General features: G+C 35.4%; 3 protein-coding genes and 1 long non-coding RNA gene across 10 annotated transcripts; 2 read left to right on the top strand and 2 right to left on the bottom strand.

The window, feature by feature from the left end:
* The first annotated feature begins 53 nt into the window (after positions 1-53).
* Positions 54-16242, top strand: LOC128676875 (ribosome-binding protein 1). Of its 7 annotated transcripts, none has more exons than XM_053757293.1 (22): positions 54-213; positions 872-1093; positions 2263-2439; positions 3090-3272; positions 3764-3926; positions 4222-4437; positions 4975-5120; positions 5551-5663; positions 6597-6750; positions 7689-7760; positions 7970-8146; positions 8385-8463; positions 8904-9010; positions 9363-9458; positions 10055-10195; positions 10859-10969; positions 11845-12138; positions 12288-12404; positions 12701-12760; positions 13484-13579; positions 14573-14635; positions 14888-16242. In XM_053757293.1, exons 2-22 carry the CDS (start codon positions 887-889, stop codon positions 14906-14908), a joined length of 2793 nt encoding a protein of 930 aa, XP_053613268.1. In that variant the 5' UTR covers positions 54-213; positions 872-886; the 3' UTR covers positions 14909-16242. The 7 variants fall into 7 exon arrangements, with proteins under 7 accessions (XP_053613268.1, XP_053613266.1, XP_053613272.1 ...); XM_053757291.1 differs by having other exon boundaries at positions 9348-9458; XM_053757292.2 differs by lacking the exon at positions 54-213 and adding an exon at positions 448-604 and having other exon boundaries at positions 9348-9458.
* An 842-nt stretch (positions 16243-17084) lies between these two features.
* Positions 17085-17723, top strand: Nxt1 (NTF2-related export protein 1). Its single transcript, XM_053758068.2, has one exon. It carries the CDS (start codon positions 17246-17248, stop codon positions 17657-17659), a length of 414 nt encoding a protein of 137 aa, XP_053614043.1. The 5' UTR covers positions 17085-17245; the 3' UTR covers positions 17660-17723.
* Positions 17724-18711: 988 nt separating this feature from the next.
* On the bottom strand, positions 18712-19468 carry LOC128676877 (uncharacterized). The gene is made up of 2 exons (XR_008405473.2): positions 19325-19468; positions 18712-18919 (listed from the first exon to the last, which is right to left on the bottom strand). It is a non-coding gene; the product is annotated as an uncharacterized LOC128676877 (long non-coding RNA).
* Positions 19469-20852: 1384 nt separating this feature from the next.
* Positions 20853-23475, bottom strand: LOC128676876 (lipopolysaccharide-induced tumor necrosis factor-alpha factor homolog). The gene is made up of 2 exons (XM_053757298.2): positions 22857-23475; positions 20853-22496 (listed from the first exon to the last, which is right to left on the bottom strand). The coding sequence occupies exons 1-2, from the start codon at positions 23255-23257 to the stop codon at positions 22382-22384; spliced, it is 516 nt and encodes a 171-aa protein (XP_053613273.1). The 5' UTR covers positions 23258-23475; the 3' UTR covers positions 20853-22381.
* Between the last annotated feature and the right edge of the window lie 846 nt (positions 23476-24321).

Below are 24321 nucleotides of genomic sequence, written 5' to 3'. Positions count from 1 at the left end.
TGAGAGCGTGTTAGGGCGGCAACACATCATGTAATTTTCTTATGGCAATACTTTTTATAATTGAAACAAAAAAAAAGCCGGGGAAGGCAGGCAAGGCAGTGTCGGAGTGAAATTCTGATTTGCTTGCAGAAATCATTATTTTCTGTGTGTTACCTACGAGAAGATACATAGGAATTTTATACAGAGAACAGAACATTATTTTTTGCCTACCAGGTAAGTAAATAAATACTACCTACTTAATTGATTTTAATTAACTATGTAGGTAGAGGGTTGGTATACCTACGTAGTCATTTAGCTCGTGTGTTAGATATACAGAGTGGCTTCTGTAGTCATGCAAAATTTTAGTACTGCATGTAATTCCAACTCATCTCTATTATTCCGCTAAATAAATATGTAATAATTCAAAAACATATGTAAGGTAAATTGGTCTCACTCGGAGAAAGCACTGTCAATAACCTTTGACATGTGTCATTGCTTACGTGTCATCTCGCTGTGTTGGTTGGTTTCGTCTTTGCTCTTTTTATTTAGTGAACCGAAGTTGCGTCCATGTTTTCTAATTAAGAATCATTGAAAACGTTAAAGATCTTCGAGATCGGCTGAACAGGTTTGTATACCTATGCAGTTTTGTGCCAACTGAATTCATAAGAAAGTAGACATATGATGCAGTTTCTGTCTCTTCGTTATTATTGGACATTTCCCAACCAAGTATAATATATATTAAAGGTAATTCTGCTAGTAGTACATTTTGCAGATTGTACGTTTCACCTAAATAATGTGACAGTTTATTAGATTGGTAATAAAGGCAGTGGATTTACTTGTTTGATGTAGTGCTTGGTTATACCGCTACTCCTGACACTTGTTTATATTTTAGGGGTGAGGGTGAGCCATGGAACTGCCAGCCGTGCTGGTTCTCTGTGGCCTGGGTGTTGCTGGCATTGCAGTGCTGCTGCTGGTGGTACTGGGCCTGTTCTCCACCTCCGGTACCAGTTATGAGGAAGCTATAGCACAACAACGCCGTGCCACTACTGAACTACTTGCACTGGCAGAAAACAAGAGTAAACAAAAAAAGAGCACCAAAAAAGCTAGCAAGAAGGTAATTTGAATTTCCTTTACCCATATATTTATTTTATTTTGAAAGACTTAGTGTAGTGTAGGACTGAAGACATTCAATTCAAACTAGCTTTTGGCTGTGGCAACAAACTTACTTTCACATTTATAATATTAGTTAGGATTATAAAATAGTTCCTCATTTCAATATGATACTGAACACACTACACACAACACACACTTTGAATGCATCACATAATTTGAATTGTATTAAGATCTACCTTACATACTGGTGCAAAAGTGCCAGTCACACTTTTGTTTATCCATTGTGTCTCAATTCTGCATGATCAATGGGTTAATTATTATATGATTCATATTGATGAAGTATTAGTGAATAATAGTGTTCATGAAAAAAGTACTCTTACAAAATATTATTATAGTTTAGTAAGGATACAAGAATATAATATTTACATATTATATTTTGTACATCTATGTTTCAACTAGCAATCAAATTTTTATGACATTAGCCTTCTACTACTTCAAACAATAAAATGTAATTTTGTCAATACAATGCACTTTATCAAAAGAAAGAAGATAGGCATGCATGCATAATTACACACTTCCAGCTTTGCAACATCATTATAATTGGATGAGTGAGTAGACAGCATGTATGAGACTAAAGCCACTCAAGATAAAATGATTTGTTGTGTAACAGGCTCTCCTTATCTCCCTACCAGAGAGGAATTTCACCTACCTACCAAGATTTCAATTCAAAATAAAATTATCTTATCTGTTGAAATTGTATGATATTCTATTTTTTATTATTATTTGGTATTTACTTACATATCAATCTCTCATCCTTGTGTTTTCCCATTTGCATCACAACTATAAAGCCTTGAAGCTTAAAAAAGTTATGCATGATGATCATTAGACCACAGAAGTCATCAGTAATATAATTACAGTCATATTCCTCAGGGCTGAAGGTTGTGGTAATAAAGTGTATGTTAATGGAGTGGTTTGCCATTGATTTCACCATTTGCAATACTATTATTGATATTATAACTAGAATGCAGGTTTCCTCACAATATTTCATCATAAGTACTTTGTAAAATCCTTATACAAATTTGTTCAAACTATTTATCTAAATGGTATAATGGCTAGACTAAAAGCTTTCTCTAGCAGTCAACCTTCAGAAAATATTAATTTGAATTGTAGCTGGCCAAAAAAGAGAAAAATAAAGAGAATGCAGCGGCCGCTACAGCCAGCGAGTTGGAGAGCGAAGCGCCCGCTGAGAGCGGCGTCGAGGACGATGTTGTGCCCGCCAAACCACATGTGGACTTCTCACCTCCCGTTGTTGTTGATGTGCCTAGGGACACGCCACCTAATGTTAAGGTACTTGTACATACATTATACATTCTCAGCTGTGGTTGTTCCGAAATACAAATAGTATATAGCATTTTCAATATTACTTTTTTAATTTGATGTGAAAATATAATATAGATAGTAAAAATACGTGAAGGTCAAAGTTGTTATTAAATAGATATTAGACTTTTTGACTTTCACACTAAACCATTTGTTTTCAGTCAAAAATGTATCTATGATGTAATTATTTACTATTATTTAAATTACATTAATGATTATATCACAATTTTTTTGACAGTTTTACTTAACACTGTTCTAATGGCAATCAGCCTAATGGCTATATTCGACAATCTCAATATTAGCGCTACAAACACTACAATATCATGTATGTTAAATTTGTTTTGTATTTATCACTGTGTTGGATATGGTATGGCGATATATATTTATGGTTATAAAAGAATAGTCATTATTATTGCTGGTTGCATGTCTTGTTATGTAAATAGGTATAAATGCATTAAATATATATAAATATTACTCATTGCTTTTACATCATTTTCGTTCTGGTCTCTATATTGAAGAAATAAAATTATAAAAATCTGTGCTTCTGACATTTTGCATACTGTATTTATAAAAATGTTGTGCAAATTAATACAGTAGTTGTATTGACATTACTACTGCAGATTCGCAAACGCGGCAAGGATCCTAAAGTAAAGCCGATACTTGTAAACAAAGAGGATCCGAGCTGCGTTAGCGATCCAAGCACGGTGCCCGTTCCAACCGAATCCACCGTGTCCAATCATTTCGAAGAGTTGCATCCCAAGGACGAGTTCGAGTTGTTGCATTCGTCACTTACTGTGGAAAAAGTGAGTTCCCACCTCCCCATTCCTGATTAATTTGTCCTCTGTAATCCTTTATTTGTTTCGGAAAGATGCGGCTTTTTAACGCTCATTTGTTTTATTGAGTTATTGGTGTTGAGTTGGATGGTTGTAACATATGTCCAATGTTGATTCTGTGTTTTTTTTGTTGATAAACAATCCCTTTTCTAAATATAGTTTTTGGATTGGTTTCGGTATTCTAATTCATTTATTTTCAGCCATGTTTATCATTTTACAAAGCATGAATTCTTATTACGAACGGAAGACAATGGATCTCGGATCAGAATTCCAATCTCATAATTCATATCATAACAATAAAACCTATGTATCGTTGTCACGGCATGTCATAATTTTGTTTCTTACTTTTTGCTTCGAGCATGGCTCATAATTTTTATATGTATATGTTCCATTAACTTTGTAGATAGATGCCTTGGCATTACATATATTTGAAACCGTCATTGTTATCGTAACTTCTATAGGCTGCCGAAAAGAAAGAAGAGGTAGTAGAAAAGAAAGAAGTGAAGGCAGTGAAGGCTGCCAAGGGGGGCAAGGCAGCTCCGAAACCAGCGCCGGCTGAAGTCAAGGAGGATGTCGCGCGAGAGCGACACAATAGTGGCGATGCACCTAAAGACCAACGCAAAGGTACTTTACGTTATTATCGAAACTTTACACAATTACATGACATTTTGACAATATTGCGCTAGACTCGAAGCATGGAGACTTAGACGTACACATATCAAAGAAAATTAAAAACTTGAAAATTAATTTTTATCCAACTAATGTGGTTGTTTATCATGTTAAATATCCTGGAAGGCTTCTGGTAATTAACAAGTAATCCTGTTAGATATCCACAAGCGATGTCGCATATACCGGTTTAATATTAATTGGCGCAAGTCATTAATGACAACAAATTTACGAAAGCACTGTGTATTTATAGCTAAAAAAGTGGAGAAGAAGAGTGAGGAGGTGAGCGACATTCGCGAGGAAGTAGTTCCTCCGCTGAACGCTCCGCAGCCGAGCGAGCTGACGACGGAGAAGCTGCTGAAGCAGGCGCTCGCCCCATCCGCGGCCCCCGCGCCCGCCTCCTCTAACTCCCCGCCTGCCACCAAGAACAAGAAGAAGAAACCGGAACCTAATGTACTTGCGCTCATGGGTAAGATATCATTTATTATTTATGAGGGTCCAAATTCACTTCGTATTTTTTTTGTTGATTAATTATAAATCAAATCGGAATTATCTTGAAAAATCGTCCACACGTTCTCTTTTTTTAGGGTTCAAAAGGTAAAAACGGAAACCTTATAGGATCACTTTCAAGGCCTTTTTCTCAGGAATGTGTACACATTGAAATTTACATGAAATAATAGTTCCTTGAAGCTGTATAAAAATAAAACTTGCATTTCGACACTGTCAGAATATACGAACCTTTATGTTGAAAACTCAGTAATTTCAGACGATACTCAAAACCTACAGGAACCTTCGGAAAAATCCGAAATTATGTAATAACTCAATTGAATCTCATTACGTTAAACAAGCTATAAAGCTCGTTTAATAAAATGAGACAGCGTGTTTGTATGTTGGTAGGCCTTCAGGCTTGCAGATTAACTGGTAACCCGATATTAATAGCGATCCACTCATTAAGTAAAGATATAAGAGATAATAATTGAAATCATCGATCGATTGAATGCATCAGCCGGCGACGGCGGCGGAGTGAACGTGGGCGAGCTGGTCCGCGTGGTGCGCGAGGCGCCGCTGTCGCGCACTGAGATACAGATCCTGACCGACGCGCTCCTCAACAAGCACCACGACCCGCTCGTGCAGCACGCGGAGTGGACAGAGGTAACATTCACTGGACCGCTCGCCATTCTACGAGGACAGAACTTTTTACCGAGATGAAAGGTAGCCTGTGTCTTTTCCCTTTTTCTAACTATGTGTATGCTAAATTTCATTGTGAAGGTTGAATGTGTATTTATTATTTGGGGTCGGGATGTGAAAGTGACTTAGTTTAACCTGCATTCACGCCAACAACTCAACAAACAGCAGCAACAGAACAAAGAATCTAGAATATGATCATAGCCTCACGGGACGCGTAATTTCAGATTTCTATTGTATGAATATGAGTGTTCAGAATTTTTATTGGATCCCAAATTAAGGAGTGAATATTTAGAAATTTAATTACATCTTTGGCATTTTAGAATCGCATTTACATTTGGATATTTTATCAAAGTTGTCATATATATGAATGTATTAAGTCAAATGCTTTTAACAGGGACCCAACGACCCCATCCAAAAGTTGAAGAAGCAACTGGCCGACAAAGAGAAAGCTCTGGCTGACGAAATCGAAGCGTCACAGGCTGTGCATGCTAAATTGAAGGAATTGAGGTAAGATTTTTAAATATAACCACCTCGCAGTCGAATTGCGATGCTATTGTCTAATTGTCTTTATTATATCCAGGTTCGAAGGGAAGGAAATATATAAGGGATCGAATACATAGAAGTTGCGTCCCGGGGCGTCGCTCCCGTGGGAATAATGTAGTTATATGTAGTTATTGGTAAAAGAATTTTGGAAATTAGTTTAGTAGTTCCAGATATTACCCCCTACATACAAACTTGCAAACACTTGTTAGTATTTAGATGTAGATTAGAGTAAATATAGATTAAATCATATTTTCATACTATTGAAGTCTATCTATAGCCTTCGCCCAGCTGACTTTATACAGGCTGGGACATATATACAGGCTATTTTATGTAAAAAAATAAGGAGAGAGAAGATTAGTAGTAAACTACACAAACAAACCTCTTAAAATAATAATGCAGATAACTTATAGTTAACCTTATCTAATCGCAGACCATAAAAAAATCAGTCACGAATCTACGACGACGAATTTATCATATTTTTCTATTGTTCTTATATGTTATGTATGTTTGTTCTTTGGGAAAGTACTTTTATAGAAAGGAAATATAATTTTTTGCATCTCATTCTCATTCATTAATTTATCTAATTTCACTTTCTTGTAGCTAATAGATTTAAAGTCGTATAGTTTCTTTTATTCTCAATAGCCTAAAATAAAATCTCATCATCATCACTCAAAAATATAAGTAAAATCTTCATCTAGTCTATGTCTCGCAACCGAAGTGAAAACAGAATAGAATCAAGACATCAAGAAAGTAAACTACTGCACGGACTTTCACGCGGTTATCACCAAAAGATATTGATTCCTAAGGACGGTTTTGGTGTATAATTTGTTATGATTTTACCCGAGCGAAGCCGGGACGGACCGCTAGTTTAGTAAAAAAACTTGTCTGTCTGTCTAGAGCGACGCTGAACGCGGAGCGGGGCCGCGCGGCGGCGGCGTCGCGTGCGGCGGAGCAGGCGGCCGCCACCGCGCGCGCGGAGCTCCACACGCTGCAGACGCGGCTGCAGCGGGTCATCGACGAGAACCACGCGCTTGTGCAGGACAAACTTATGGTGAGAACGTAAATATATAGCTTGTTCATATGTCCCGTTGTTAAGTAATGGCCAATTATTATTTGGCCGTTTTATGTCCCACTGCCAGGTAAAGATCACTCCTTTTGTCTTCTTTGATTGCAAAATCTTTTCTTTATCTTATTCTTTTATTGCAAATAGTATACGGATGTTTTGGATGTGTTGTCTACTTTATGTATTACGTATAAATAAAGAACTGTGATTTGCATGAATGCATGAATGGATTCAAGTATTGCACAACTCTATTTTGTAGTGTGTGACATATTTGTCTGTACTTTGATTAAACGATTTCTATATCGTGGGTTCGTTGTCGATCGTTACCGTGTATTCTACATTATTGTAAATATTTCCTGCGTAAAATCACCTCCAGTCTCTTGTATGATACGAACGGAACTAATAAGCTTATAAAAATACATTAATTTTTATTGATTGTTTAAATTCCCTCAACATAATTAATGAAAACTGAAAATATAAATAAATAAATAATTTTATTTCAGGCAATAACATACGTACAGTATAAAAAAAAACTCTAAATAAAACCATTTCGTTTGACTTTTTTTTACAAAAACCACTAAAACGGTTTTTACAAAATATTATTAATAGAGAATATACTGAATGAATTTTCATAAATGGATGAAATGATTTAATTTCAAATCTTTATACATCATAAAACTAAAATCAGAACTGGCGTTGCATCATAGTTACGTGTTTGAAATAAATTAAACTCCACAGCCCGAAGTCAAGAGCTTCTTTATTAGCACGATGGACACAGACAATCACACTCATAATAAGACACTTTTTATAATTTTAACACGAATGTTACCCAAAAATAATCGACAAGATATGATAGCAGTCCTGCACAGTTTGCTGTGAGATGCGATTCCAGTAGGGTTAACTGTTGTCATGCCTGTTGATTCCAGCTCCAATCTCAAGACGCCGAGTTCCAAGCCCAACGGGTACAGATGGAAGTGCACATCCAGAGATTGACCGAGGTATTATTCTACACTTTTCAAATAACAGTTAATTTTTGATTTTTATCATTCAATATAGTTTTGCCTATCAAGATCCCTGCCCTGAAAATCGCTTTAGTTTTACCTCGCTTTTGAGACACGAAATAAAAGACAATAAAAAACACATAAGCATACTCTTGGGGGGGATAGGGAATGTGACACGTGTAATAAATAAGCTTGTTTTGTTTCAGACGGAAGGTCAGCTGGTGTCGCAGCTGAACGCCCTGCAAGCGGAGCTGAGCGCGCTGCAAGCGGACCGCAACGCGCGGCTCATGGAGCTCAGCGCCGCGCGCTGCGAGCTCAGCTCCGTGCGGGACTCGCTCATCATGCTGCAGCAGAACGCGGCCGACTTCAAGCAGCAGCTGCAGGTCATTATATACTCTCCCCACTTGTCACTAGTCGGTAGCTAGTCGTAATAGTCATTTCAGATCGCCTTTACGCGACTTAAATCGGAGATCAGTGTTATCGATATACGAAAGGAAGACTCATCTTCCCGGTTGTTGTCGCCTCCAGTCTTTCGGAGTCCAGAAGTGCTATTCTTGATTATCTGCCATGCTAAAGACGGGGTGTCTTATGTAAATTTATCTTTATCTCTCATTTTTACAGGAAGCAAATCGGTTATGCGCCGAATACGCTGATCAAATCGCACAACAAGACATAAAACTGGCGCAGGAACGACACAGCGGTAAAATACATTTAATATTTATTTATTTTTCATTTATATGTGTAACTAGCATTTGCCCGCGGCTTCGTCTCCGTATTTCCCACTCTTAACAAATAAGTTTTTTACAATGACTAAAATGTCACAGAGATCTATCTTATTGCATTCAAGGCGTGACAAAAAAATCACGTCCATGCAGTATACCGTCGAGGACTTTCCCCGTCGAGAACCGTTCTTGGGTGCATCTTCAGGTCAGAGTTATGACAATGCATGGTTATTGGATAACCATACACTAAACAAAATTTCAGTTCAATTGGTTCAATTGGTTGAAGATGTCTGCTTCAAAATTGAGTTACAAGATTCCACCCGAACATACATACACTGTAAGCTAAATAAAAACTTGTAACAAATTTTCGCATTTGTAAAATTACATAATGATATGAATAACAATGACATTTTTACAGCGACATCTGAGCTTCAAAATGAAGTCCAGCGTCTAACGGCGCGTGCGCAGACTGCTGAAAGCAGCCTCGAGAAACTGAAGGAAGAGTCTGAGAAACAGAAACAAAAGGTGATTACCCCCTTTACGCTTATATGAATGTTATATTTAATTTTAATAAACACATTCCCACTATTTTCACTGCACTAAAGGTTAATAATACAGCTCTGAATAAAAATATAATTAATTTTAACGGAATATAAAGCAGAATTAAGAGTTTCTATTGCTCCGTTGCGTCGACGTAATGCGTTACGGATTCAGTGTTTTCCATAGGTTTTGACATAGATATACGTCGAAACTCCTTACAAACCTGCGTTGATCCGTCGACGGACATCAAAAAACGAAAGACGATATTTCAAACACTTTATTAGTCAATAAAACGGGCCCAAAAAGAAATAAAATAACGTAGACACGTGTCGTGCAGCTGAGTGCGGAGCTGAGCGCCGCGGCGCGCGAGGCCGAGCTGCTGAAGGCTGCGCCTGCGCACAACGGCCTACCCAACCACGACAACCAACACAAGGTATTACTTCTAATTCACGTGTAGTGGTATTTAATAAAAAACTATTTATCTTCTCATTCGCTGGCGCTACTTTGATACTTCATTACATTATAGGAAAACTAAAATTCAATTTTGACGACCTATGCCGTCTGCAGCCTAATGTTCATCATAACGTACAGCTAGGTCAAGATGGAAAATGGTCTATTCCCGATTGACCTGGGTTTGGATGTGTATATGCATTCTTCTACTTATAAATGCGAAAGTTTGTGTCACTGTGTGTATGTTTGAATGGACGGTTATGAAATTTGGATTTGAGTTTTGAATATTTGAATATGTGTGTTAACATTAGGTACTTTTTATACCAAAATTCTAACGAGAGCGTAGCTCCGGGATGCAGTATGTTATACTTAAATATATAGTATAATTAAGGTAGTAACCCCTAACGCCAGTCATTACTAAAAACTTACTTTGAGGCTAACTCAATGTGTGTAATTTTTTAGTTGTGTATTATTATTTATAAAATATTTGTGTTTTGATCATTTAGAACTCTACTTATATACTAGCATTCTCGGCAAGCAAATAACATAAATAAATAAAAATAAATATTGTAAATACAGAGTGCCGAACTGGAGAAGGTTGAGCGGCTAGTGGAGACGCTGCGCGGCGAGCTGGCGGCAGCGCAACGCTGCAGTGCGGAACAGCGAGACCAGCTGACCGCGCTGCAGGACCAGCTCAACAGCTACCAGCACAAGAACAACGTGAGTCTGCGCACATTCTGATCTCACACACAATACATTTCCTATGTCGAATGCGTAGGCGCAGAACGTGGACAGAGAAAACTACGGACATAACCATGTATATTGTTTTACTCATACAAGACAGAGAAACGCATATTGTCTATAACCCCACAGTGGAATAAATAAATATTATATCATATTAGTTAACTTTGATGTGCAATAGACAAAATAAGCAGTAAACAGTTTACCAAATTAAGATACAAATTAAAATTATAATAACATGTTTTTACTTTTACATGTAAATATATCATAATAATAATAATCATTATTTTCACTAAGTCGTTCGAAAATGTGATGTTTTGCGCGTCCAATTGACAAAGAGAAATCTATTCGGGGCATTGACATTTTTTTACCTGGGTCTTGAATTGAGTGCTTGATCATTTCTTCAGAATATTTGCTGGTAAAAGTAAATATTTTTTACGTCATCCAAAAGAGTTATAGCAAGACATGCTGCTTGAAACATAAATGTATTTATTTATGATCTAATTCTGAATACTATATTTATTTATTCATTTTATGTAGGTACTTCTTAAAACATTCACTAACAATATTCTATATATTCTAACCGTGTTATCCCCTTGATTAATGTTAACAATTTTGTTTACTTTAACCCCCTCCGCTCAGGAGTTGCGAACTAAAAACTGGAAAGTAATGGAAGCATTACAGTCCGCGGAAAAGGCCCTGCAGGCGAAATCTGCAGGCCACCCTGCGACCCCGGCCCAAGACTCGCTACGAGTAAGTCCCTTTACATTTGTATAGTACACTCAACAACATAATTTGCTATCCAGATCACACATTTATTAGTTTGTGTTATGGTACTATGTAGCTGAATAACTTGGGTTGACTGGCAGAATAAGCCTTTCGCATCCGACCGTCATTCATTTACATATTTTGAAGTATAAAGCTCCACCTCCTTGCATCGTATCCTCATTACTGGGGGTCATGATTCTTATGTGACACCTGCATACTAAATGTGAATATAATTTAAAAAATAAATACAATTTAAATTGTTAATAACATTTTGTAAGGATACAATTATGGTTCAGCGACGCAGTATCATTATTCAAATTATAAATATATTGTGACATAACTGGGATACGTAATTATATTGTTGACTGTAGTGTCTTACGTAGTGCAAAATGTATAATTGCAGCCACTTTTATCATTGTTGTATATGGCACATTTGTAACTGGCAGTTAATAGTTTTAAATAAAAATTTGACGAGAAGGGAAATGGTCCTAATTTTCACGCAAATATCTGCGACAATCGCCTCCGCTGGCAATGTATTTATTTCCGCAATAAAAATAACAAATCATCTTATTGCGACACTTCGGCCGGCTTCGCTTTGTAATATAGTCCATAGTATTCTGTTATTACGCAGGGAAGTTATTTCGTATTTATTTTACTGATACATAATTATTTATATAGCAACCTAAAACAGGCTATAACATATCTATTTAGTAAAACAATACTTAACACATTCTTATTTGGCTTCCATTATATATTAAAAGTAAGAAATACCGTTTCTTATAACCTTTCATATAAACATTATTTTATATAAATTCATCTGAAAATCATTTGACCGATCACAACTTTAAATATTGTAACAGGATGCGTTAGCCAAAGCCCAAGAGGCGCACTACAACGAAGTGGCGAGTGTGCTGCGTTCCGCGTGCCCCGCGCTGGCGCCATCTGCCGCCGTGGACGGCGCGTGGCTCAGAGCCTTCGCCGACAACTTGACCAAGCAGTTGGCCGCCAAGGAGGCGGAGAAACAGGAACTGGAGAAGAAACTTGCCGCTTTGAGCTCCGCGCCGGCCGCCGACCCGCGGCGGGACGAGCTCGTGGCCCAGAACGAACATCTACAAGCGCTCGTCGATAAATACAAGAGGATTATTGATGATACGGTAAATATTTATCACGCAGTGGTATACGGTTTATAACATTTGAAGGTCTTCGTTGATATCCTGGATCATATTACAACTGAGAAAATAATTTTGAACTTTTAATTTCATTTAATTATTTTTTTTTCTTTAAAATTATTTATATCCTCCAGGAGGGAGTACTGAGCCGGCTGCAGCAGAACGTGACGCACGAGGAGCAGCGCTGGGCGCAGCAGCTCGCCGACACTCAGCGGGAACTGGAGGAGACCAGGCACAGGGCCGTCCTGCAGGTGCGGGACACTAGTTACAGTTAGTCATCCTGCAGGACCAATGAGCCGGCTGCAGCAGGACGTGATGCACGAAAAGCGACGCCTCTACCCCCACATTTTACCCTTGTAGCGAATTCGATGTCATTCATCTAGTGTGTGTGATTGAGTAACAGCATCATATCACATTCGCACACATTCTCGCAAACGTCAATACTTTCGCTTCTATGATAGTAGCGAGATAGTCGATCATAAGTTAAATCTATTCATGGTTATCATGTTGCCTAAACTACTTGGATTAAACAATGTTTTTTATGTAGGAACCTCTGGCGTTCGCATACTCCTGCATAGAAAAATCATTGCCCAACATCGTAGCAGAGGTACACTGTGAACGTCGTGGCACTGATCGTGCCTTTGTGTTTGCTTGACGGTCTTACATTTCTCCTTAAATGTTTTTCATTCGATGAGGGCTATTTCCGTTTGTTCGCTCACTTGTTGGCGCCACGGGTCGGTCGAGTGAGGCCCTCTTACTATGGCTGCCATTAGAAAATAATGCCGCGCACAACATAAAGCGTTCAAATTTTCCTTGTTCCCATCCTCGACAATCGCGATAGCCCTCATGGTGTCTCAGTCAGTCTCAGTGTATTATTTCCATAAATGCATACCCTACTTTATTAGTATGTATCATCTATCAAATCGTTTCTCCCGTTGTTTGTTTTCTCTTAACTATTTCTGTAATGTTCTTGTCCATTGCGTTGGTGATGGTGAGGAGAAAGATAAATAAATATAATACATAATTTAAAAAATACTTATGTTAGCATAATTATCCATACTAGTTGAAAACATATAAAGCTACAAAATGATCCATGTAGTTGAATTTTAAATACAGCCTTCCGACACAGTTTTTTTAAATCTAAGTTGTGATTTTAATATTATAATAATTAAATCACAAAGAGTTAAAAGTATTAAATTTTTTTCACAGCAGAAAAGTAAAATAAATTAAATTAATTACCATAACTTGGGAAATATTCGGAGTGTACAAAGGAAATTACATCCATATTGTGTAGTACAAATTGACATTGTATTTTAAATGTTTTTTTCAGATGCAAAAGAAAATAGACGCGTTACAGATTGAGCTCCAGCAGGCGCAGGCTGCCAACCACAATCACAGCTTCGCGGACGCGGAGCGGCTAGCGGAGGTCAGTATACCTACTCGCTGCGTGAATAGGGAGTATTAATGCACATTTATCCCGCCAGAGTACAGCACTGTATGTAGGGTACACAAAAGCTTTGCCGCGAGTACTTTTAATCCTTTCATTATGTAACCATTCGTTTCTGAAAATATAAATATGGACTTCATACAGGTAAGATCTTCAGTCAAAATCAAGTTTATATCAGTTTATGACCACAGTTGATCAAATAATTCAGAAAATAAATAAATAAATAAATATATTAGGACAAATCACACAGCTTGAGCTAGCCCCAAAGTAAGTTCGAGACTTGTGTTATGGGATATTAACTCAACGATACTATATTTTATAACAAATACATATATAGATAAACATCCAAGACCCGGGCCAATCAGAAAAAGATCATTTTACATCTTGACCCGACCGGGGATTGAACCCGGGACCTCTCGGTTCAGTGGCAAGAACTTTACCACTGCGCCACTGAGGTCGTCGAAATAAAACCTAAAATAGTGTTATTATTTTCAGGATAATGCACTAAATCCTTCCCTTTTCCTTTCAACTCGCACCACGATTGCGTAAAAGGTATTTTTCGTCGTAAATCTGCAAAAATATTGAGAATTGGCGCTTTTTGCCTCAATTGGCATTGTTTGTGTACCTTAGTTGTACCAGTACCATCTGCAATGAGCTTTGCTGTTTTATGTTTTATGTAATAATAATAATAATAACTGAACCAAATTGTTATTTTATTTCCAACTTCTATGTGTTAGCGAACAGAAATCTCATGCGCGAACTGCAGCGTAACTAACGGCGCGAAAAAGATAGAGCCAAAGGTTGTAAGTGAAGAAATGTTTTTACTCTGAGGAATCATATTTGGCTCCTCAATTTTGTTATGAAATCTATGTGATGTATGTATGAAACGTATATCACATAGATTTCAGAACAAAATTATTAGAGAAAAATGATGAGTTTTATGAGAATTTTAATGAAAATATTCTGTTACAGGAAAGGTTAATGGGCGGCCTTCCTTCAAAGTTACCAGTGGACACGCACAATGGCCCTCAGCAGGTATAATATATCATTATTAAAACAATCTCTGATCTATTTATATATATTATAATAATGGAAATTTAATCTCGTAACAAGAGCAGCCCATACACAAATGCTGATGCACAAAATGAATAGATAATCTTTTTAAAATTTCGATTGAAATGCACTACTAAAGTATTATAGTAGTATATATTGCTATATACTTACCTATTGGAAAAAACTTTTTACTTAACATTTTTTCTTCATGATTAAATAGTAATTTTGGTACAGGTCGGGTTGGAAGAAAAATAACAAATAAAAAAGGCAAGTCTATGCAAAAGAGTGTCGAGGTGTCCTTCATTCGCAGCGCGAGGCCGCGTGCTCAGGTAACGCATGTGTTGCACTTTGTATCGTCCTCAATGAGTCCGTCAACGATATGTTAGCAAACCGCCTTTATCGCAGACTATTTTATCTGCTATTCATTCATCATCATGAAATGTAGATATTAATTAGACACGCTTACTGGATTTAACTTCCAAATCATGCATAAATATGCTCAACTTGGTTAATGTGATTATTTTGTCTTTAGTATATTTATTTTGTAATTTGTATAAATTCGGTGCGTGTGTTACAGTCAATAATAATATCGTCCGTCACCCGCTTTGAGCATAGTCAAAATTGCCATAGAAAAGCCATTACTGTTTCAAAGGACTATGAATTATTTGTGTGTTATTTCCAAAATAGCGTTATATAATTATATACTCGTCATTTTGTATGTGTGTCTGAGGCCTCGATTCCTATTTACTTGCATTAGTAATCACAAGGACTGTATAGTGCGATACGAGAATGTTATTGTGTAAGTTAAACTGCTTAGTACATTTTGATAATGACTTGAATTACATGTATTAGAAAATGCTTGAGATCATTATTTTTGTGTCGTGATAAGATTTTATTTTAATTTTATTTATAGTATACTATCTTCATAAGAAATCGGTTAAACTGAAGCAATTTATATTATTGATCTTTGATATTGTGATTTTGCAATAGATTAAAAAAGTAAGTTTTTATTTTGGTTAGTTTTATATTATGTTGATTTTAATTTCCTGATAATGTTGACGATTTTAATTATAATAGTTATGTTAAAAGATTTCGGTGGACGAATTTAAACGCAATATCGTTACTTAAAATCCAGAGAATCCAGAAAATCTCAAAATTGTAAATGTAAAGCAAATGTCTTATTTTTTACAGCAGCCGAATTTACAATAAGTGCGTATTCTTAACGATTTTAAGGCATGTTATTTACTCCCTAGAGTTATATTATTTATAAAATAAACTTTTGTATTTAATGCATAATCGTTTCTGTCAGTGCCTTAGGGTAAGATTTGGATCCAAAACTATCACCATTCGGTTTATAATAATAATTAAATCAAAGGCTTGTTTAAATATAAGCTTTTTCTTTGATTTGTCATGTATTTGATCTATTCACAGACAGTAAATAAATAGTGAAAATTGTGTCAAATATCCTGGAATATAAAATAGCAGTAGTATGAAATGTAATTGTAAAATATGTAAGCCACTTTGTATAATAAATTGATAATTAATATATTATATAAAGACATTATCAAATAAAATATTTCCTAATCATATATTGGCTTTTTTATTTGTCAATCGCGCGGGCACCTGACTACTACGCTTCATAGTAAAGGTAAGTTTAGTGCAGCGGTTCACGCAGTCGATTTTCATTGATAAATTTATTTATTTATTTTTGTGCCTATGTCATTGCACGCGAGAGCGAGAGACGGGAGTGTTACTGCACATTTATCCCGCCAGAGTTCAGCACTGTATGTTAGGTTACTGGGGTATTATTTAATCTGTGGTTAGGTACTCGAAAGCTTTGCCGCCTTTTGCTATGTCAAAACGTTTATTTTAGAGTACTTTACTAATCCTTTCATTATGTAAGCATTCTTTTGTAAAAATATACAACAATGTAGCATATTCGGGTGCCGAAATATTGAGAAAAATCGTTTTCCATAAGATAATAAAACTTCAAAAACTAAGGAATACGCCTCAAGAAGCTTGGAACACTTCACACGTGAAGACTTATTAAAATATGGACTTCATACAGGTAAGATCTTCAGTCAAAATAAAGTTTATATCTGTTATTATTTTCAGGATAATCCACTAAATCCTTCCTTTTTCGGCATAATTAAAAATTTATGGTGTATATTTCAACTGGCGTTAGTATACAAAATTATATATTGTAGGAGATAATTATACACAAATGTTTTTATATCTGTAGGGTTATATAACGTCATTCATTGTGAAAATACTAGGAATAAAAATTAATAAACAACATGGCATTATGTTTGAAAGTGCCCTTTGTCTCTAGGAGCTAAAAAAATTGGCAACTATCACTGTCAATATTTTTTTTGACATTGACACACGCCGCGCCGCACACCATAGCCGCGCACTGACTATGACTTGACTAACAGAAGTATATTGTATTGTATGTATAGTACCTAGGTACTAACACACGCATGTTTACCGAAAGAAACAAATAGTAAAAAATAAAGTACGTGGCTTCGGAGATAGATTTTTTTCAAGAAAATAAGAATATCTTGTAAGATATTTTATTTCCTTACCATTATAATGTCAGAAGTGACTGTAAAGAACTTAGACAATGCATGTGAAACTGCAGAAGAATTCACAAGAGTTTATTACAAACAAGTGGATAACAGTCGTCATTCCATCTCAAAGCTGTATCTAGACACTGGATTGCTGGTATGGAATGGAAATGGTATAAATGGAAGTGATAAAATACAGAAATTCCTTATGGATTTACCTGCAAGTAACCATATATTGAAGACTTTGGATGCTCAACCTGTTTCTGAGACTGTAGTGTCCCATAAGCTCACATTTCTGATTCAAGCTTGTGGAGATGTGACTTACGAAAACGACGATGCTAAAAAACCCTTCCAACAAACATTCCTGATAGTAGCTGTTGAGGGCAAATGGAAAATAGCATCAGATTGTTTTAGGCTACAAGTGCCTTACAACACATAAGATACCTGGAAACATGTTTAATAAGTGTAGATTAAGTTAATAATAAATAAAGATATTTTAATTACTTTATCTTTTTATATTGCATATATCTATAATAATCTACATTATATTATGAAATAGGAAACATAAAATATAAATGCATAAGAATGAATAGCATTTTATGATATACCTAACTACACACATAAAAATTTAAAACTACCATAGGGGCATGTCAAGTGACTTCACTTATTTTTAACATATGAAATTTGTAATATTTCAAACAAAATGCAACTAGTCTCATAATCAACCTCTTGCATATTAAACTTCACGCATCAACATTTTCAAGTTTATATAGTATGTACAATCACCAACAAGAATTGTTGTTTCAATAGGTACCTATACTACTTTTCTCCCATTGCTTCATCAGTAATATGGTTCATACAATTTGAATTTCAAGACTATATAAGTATTATCTCTTTCTCCAAGTTATATTTATAACGAAATAGGTATTTACATATTTACCATAATTTCCATATGAATATGTTCTGCCCTTGGCTCACTCATGTGAAAAAATTAAAAGAAAGTAGATAAATATGAAAACTAACAAACTTAAAATTTTAAAATCAGTTTATATTAGCTGTGGTGAGCACAGCTAATATAAATTGATTTATATTGCTAATATAAACAGTTCACTACGTTTGTGTGCGGTTTGAAATAAGTAACATTTTCAAAAAAAAGAAAATCCCTAAACAATATCTTCAATTGAAAAAATCAGAAGAGTTTGAACTTATCTCTGGAGACAGAAAGTACGGTCTATATTTATTTATTACGACTCATTGAGGAAAGCTATTTTGATTTAAAAATTAAAATTAATAAAAATAAAAAATATTATCGATTATGAGTTAACGCGCTGCGTCGACGCGATAGACCATGATACAGCATTGGATGGAACAAAACAATTTGCCAGTTTACCAACATAAGTAGATGGATTTATTGACGCTCTCGAATTTCCCGGATAAAATGGGTTTAAGATGTCTACACGGTAACTATAATGAGGTAAATCAAAGTCCAAGTAAATCGGTCCAGTAGTTTATTTGACTTTCCTACGGGATTCACAGTTTTTCCGGGATTAAAAGTATATATTATGAGAAACATCTCATAATATTCTTCAACATGAACATCTCATAATTTCTTCATTGCAAACAAGCAAGGTACCTTTACCTTCTTTTTTTCCTTCCTTCTTTACCAAATTTTGAGTTAGGGCGCGGAGTAGTTCAGTTCCTACGGGAATCCCAGAATTTTTTTTTTTAATTATATCTAACATGTCTAAGTTATAAGTAAGTTAATATAAATCATATCTAAATTAATATATCTAACATGTCTATTATAAATTTGAATGTATATCGGTCGTGTAGATTTTGCGTGATGCGTGTTTAGACAGACAAACATTTCAAAAATTTCACATTTGTAATCTATATTGTGAGATAGTCCATTTCACAAAGAATTTCCAAAAATATTACAATTCACAAATTTAATCCTTCTTCAGTATTATTATAGATAGTACCTACTTAATTATCTTATATTGAATATTGATGTGAACAAATCAATTATTAAAAGGTAAAAAAAAAATTATAACAACAATATGTGTTATTGAGCCACAAACATTATTCTTTAATCAATACATACCTACTTATAATATCTGCAATATGAATGACATAATAATAATAATAATCATCATAACATGCGTGGATGCAGACCCCCAACTGTAGGTAGGTATCCTTAAATCTAAAAGGTAATAAGTATATTTTTTTTAGCCTGTAATATACAGAAAAATATTAAGCTTTAATATAAGACCCAAGAAATCTATTACAACTTGGACAGTAATGTTCCGTTTTCTTAAATGTAGGAATCAGGTAGGGAATAGCCGCAAGACAACAAAGCATGCACCATCTGCAACAAACATTAAAAACTATACTGATATTGTTAACTCCACTCTCTCATCTGGAGTGAATGGCATTATGGGTTGTAATGTTCTGAAGCCCGGTGGCCACTTTTCGATTTTGAACGTTATGTTATTGGTGCCTATATCAGCTACTAAAGCTTTTTATCTCTTAATCGCCTCGTACCAGATCCGCGCGAGGATGGAGTGGTTGGTGATGGTTAGAGCGGGAACCTCACGCTTGCTTGTAACTATAGATTACACTGTATCTATTTTTCTAAATCGCTTAACTATTTGGCTATTTCATCATAGTTATACTTAAGCTCCGAAACAAGGACGGGATAAGCCTTGTCCTTGTTTCGGAGCTTTAAGCTTAAATGATTTCAAGACATTTGAATTTTAATTGGCTGGCATCTACGAGTATGTATGGAGAGCTTTTATTGAAATAGGTATATGTATAATAGAGGGCGTAAGAATTAACTTTCCATCGAAAGAAAGCTATTGCTCGTAGCTAGCTATCAAGACTTCTCTGACCATAAAAGGTACTCTATGTGTCCCCCTAGCACAGGGATTCCGAACATTTTATTCGCAACGCATTTATTTATTTAGTAGCATTTTCCCTTAGGTAATAGGTACTTACAGAGTAAAGCCACAAATAAAACCAGCACACATGTGTGTTTTTCGCGAGTTCACATGTTTAACTTTCGTTAGGATAGTCCTTTGGCACCCGGGGCACTCGTATAACATAGGGCGATTCTTCAAAGGGGCTTGTATGATTATCGTTTGGTGTATGACCGGCTGCTGGCGTATTGAGTCGTAGTCGTGAAGGAAGTATGGCGGCGGCGGCTCCCTGTGGTAGCTCACTGTCTCCGACTCACTTTCAACTCTAAGTTCAGCTATTGGTGCATCTGCAATATTTTCATTAGTATTTGAAACCACGATGCGCGCTATAGGTGCCTCTCCACTATTTTCATTATTATTTGTAGCCATGATTCGCGCATAAAAACGTTTACAAAGATATGTATTTATAACAATTATTCTAGCGATACATTCTTATCAGCGAGTCTTTAATATGAATGCTATCTTATCACAAAGATACGATAAATGATTCATGTCGTACTAGACAGATATTCTAAATACATAAGTACCTATGGAAAAATATATTCATATTTTTGGTACCAAGAGCATGCAAGTAATGGATTCCTAGACTACAATATTATGAAGTGTTCGTATCCTGTTTGTAAGGTTGGGAAGTCAGGAAACAAAGCACGTCAATGAAACATGAAAGCATTTATTACATACACGAACAAATTATACAAATAAATATTTACACTGATAAAGAAAGAAGTTAACATGTTTTTAACTTACAAAAAGTCCACAAAAGTTTCACTTCCCAGCATCCAATTGTTTACTTTATAAGAACACAGTTTTATACATATTAATACATACTCAATCTACAAACATATTTACTATATGTATTTTCAGTCTAGCCCATCAGTCACATTCGGTCACACCAACCAAAGGTGGGTAAATGTTTAAGGGAGAAGGAAGGGTAAAGGTTATTGACATGCTATTAAAAAAACTATTATAAACAGATGAGGTACCTTGGCACCCTTTCTTATATAATATATATCAGTTAATAATATCATAAAGAATAGTTTTTTATACACTGTAATATCTATTTTCACCAAGATATGAAACTCTAGTTTTTTCAACAAATATTGAAAATATAACATAGTAACAAATAAAAATAACCACCATAAATAAAAAAAAGTTATTGCTTAGACAAAAATCTAAGTTGTGTAATTATGTAGTCCAATTCATAACTATAAATAAAGATTTTATAATAGCCACATTTAGGCGGAATGCATTTTCCCAAAGCTTGTTTTGCCGCAATCATATATATTCTCATCTTGTTGAATTCAAAATAGTTGCTGTCATTATATAATATAATACAAACCACTGCCAATTGCTACATAAAATTTCAATGAGACTTAGTAAAATATAAAAATATAGTTGAGATAGCTACAGACATGAAATTTTATCAGTAAAACCAAAAATTGTATGTATCAATTAATAAATCTTTATACCACATGCAATATAAAAAAAATTTTTGAATACAAATTTTTATTAGACAAAAACAAAGCTAGTATGTTCAACAATTGAGTAGAAGTTTTATTGTCAGGCCATGTACATTATTTACATTGTAATATATTTTTCACTTAATTAACTTATAATGTACCCAAAGAACATTATAACAGCAAAAGGCAGATGTGATGTGACAACAATCTCAGAATGATGCTTCATATTTTATTTAATGTGAGGACTACCTACTGGAGTAAATGAAAAATAAATAAGTTGAACCTGATCGTAAACATATTAATATTACTGCAATTGTTTTCCAGAATCAAGATATTATTTAATGGAAAATTCTATGAAATAATGTTTTGATTACATTATACTAATGGGAAATGATCAGAACCAGTGTTACAAAACTCCCAAATGCAAAGTGCTTAGTATTTAACTTTTTTATTCAAAGAACTGAACAGAATTATTTCTTCTAGCACAAAATAATTATTTGTAACATATCTCATATTTGAAAATAAAAACATTTAAAATAAACCTGTATCATGCTTATAATAATAGTAATAATTTGGACTTTCTTTAGCCTAATTTCTACATTAAGAAATTGCAAAGATTTTTTTACAAGAACAATAGTTATAACTAATAAGAAATATCATTTAGAAGTATTATAGCCAATCAACACTTTGATTTTTTATTCCACCCTAACACATTATTCCACCCTAGCACTTGTTGCTCTTTCCTATAAAAGTATTACAATTGGGACAGTAGTGCTCGGCATCTTTGAATGTATCGAAGCAGTATGGAACAAGGCCCAGACAGCACAGCGAGCAGACCCTGGAAGCCAATGTAGGTATTAATTAATTACAACATATACAGTCATATTGCAATATTTACAAGTCAATAAATTTATATCAGTTTATCTTTTATTCTGTTTAAAATGAAATAAATTTATCAAGTACAGTCATACATGATCAAAGGTCAGATCAATTTCCAGGCATTGCTACAATGTTAGTTGTGATTTATAAGACAACAACACATATGAGAGAACCAACATCATCTCCAATTAATAATGTTATTTTTATAGTAAAATGTGATCTTGTACAGTACACTGACTTTTTCAGAAAATTAAATAATATAGGTAGGTAGTGTAATAAAAAATATGTGGCTAAAGGCAACAAATTTAAAAATACTTACATTGTAATCACACAGATAGATCCCGCTACAAGATGTGTGTGCCAGGCTGTTGTATACACAACTCTTGTAGTTACCACTTTGCCACAGTTGAAGCAGTTGATTGTAGTAGGCTCCGTGCCCACTGCGGGCGGCACTAATATATTCACAGGCATCCCCGGAGGAGGCGGCGGCATAGAACCTGCTTGTGGCTGAGAAGAAGTCACTATATTAGGCGGGTGAGGATATACTCCAGTGGGAGTGAATTGTTTTGGTTGAGGATAAGGTCCTGCAGGAGCCGAAAACGGTTCTCCTGGTGGCGCAACGAAGCCGTAATGTGGATTGCCCACCACGGCTGAATATGGTGGGGGCAAGTCATCTGGGGCGGAAGGCCCAGGGGCAGGAGGCCCAGGATTAGTTGCCATTTCACTTGTACTTTAATTTTACAAACAATGCACTTATGATTTATCTTATCACGCGCACAGAAAGTATCTTAGGTGGTGATTTGCTAAGTAAAATATATTTTCTGTTTGAAAAGCACTTCAAATTTCACAATATAATATGAGTACAAAGCACAATAACGTGAAGTTTATCTTTGTATAAAATGAGTTTATTGAATGAAGGAAGAAGAGTGATCAAATGTAATAATTATGACGTCATATCTTATGTCAATGTCACATGTGATGTGTGATGCCAGTTCCACACTGTCGCTGAAATCAGATGCGACGCGAATGCGCTAACATTGCGTATTATGTATTAGTGCTTTTATTTACCGCAATGAAAGATCAGCAATGTAATACCGAATCCACCAAGTTAAGCGAACTCTTGGCTTGGAACAGTGTGGAGCCGGCATATCTTAAATTTTGCTCAAACAAGAAAAAGACGAGCGACGAAGAACACACGACAAGAAACGAGCCAGTGCGCTGATATCTTTTGTCTCTTATCACGTGCTCGGCCCAACAATATGCCATTTTGAATGAGATAAGCTGGAATTCTAAGGCCGGAATGGGTCAGGTTGTTGTTTGTATGTCTGTGGTTGTATGAAAATCTTCTATCTCATTTGGTTACTACTCGTATTCGTCCATCGTATATAAAGTTTTCTTAGTCTTTAGTGTGAAAAAATTAGGGCATATTACGCAAAGCTCAACGCAGATGGCGCTACAACTAAGGTACACAAACATTGCTAATGGAGGCAAAAAGCGCCAATTTTCAATATTGTTGCAAATTTATGACCAAAAATACCTTCTACACAATCGTGGTGCGAGTTTAAAGGAAGGATTTAGTGGATTATCCTGAAAATAATAAAACTATTTTAGGTTATGTTCTGCATTATTTGGTCAACTGTGGTCATAAACTGATATAAACTTGATTTTGACTGAAGATCTTACCTACATGAAGTCCATATTTTAATAAGTCTTCACGTGAGAAGTGTTCCGAGCTTGCTTCCAGCTTTTAGACCGTTTACTAGCTCGAAAATTTTATAGAGTGT

Source organism: Plodia interpunctella, chromosome 17 (assembly GCF_027563975.2).
Source record: "Plodia interpunctella isolate USDA-ARS_2022_Savannah chromosome 17, ilPloInte3.2, whole genome shotgun sequence".
Classification (NCBI taxonomy): domain Eukaryota; kingdom Metazoa; phylum Arthropoda; class Insecta; order Lepidoptera; family Pyralidae; genus Plodia; species Plodia interpunctella.
This window is presented reverse-complemented; position numbering and strand designations above follow the sequence as displayed.

Bases quoted from the DNA above. Each gene is read 5' to 3' on its own strand.
- Nxt1 (XM_053758068.2), top strand. From the start codon at position 17,246: ATGTCAGAAGTGACTGTAAAGAACTTAGACAATGCATGTGAAACTGCA.
- LOC128676875 (XM_053757291.1), top strand. From the start codon at position 887: ATGGAACTGCCAGCCGTGCTGGTTCTCTGTGGCCTGGGTGTTGCTGGC. The intron at 7,761-7,969 runs GTATTATTCTAC...GTTTTGTTTCAG, and splicing joins ACATCCAGAGATTGACCGAG to ACGGAAGGTCAGCTGGTGTC. The intron at 12,405-12,700 runs GTGCGGGACACT...TTTTTTATGTAG, and splicing joins GGCACAGGGCCGTCCTGCAG to GAACCTCTGGCGTTCGCATA.
- LOC128676876 (XM_053757298.2), bottom strand. From the start codon at position 23,257: ATGGCAACTAATCCTGGGCCTCCTGCCCCTGGGCCTTCCGCCCCAGAT. The intron at 22,497-22,856 runs GTAAGTATTTTT...ATTGGCTTCCAG, and splicing joins TCTATCTGTGTGATTACAAT to GGTCTGCTCGCTGTGCTGTC.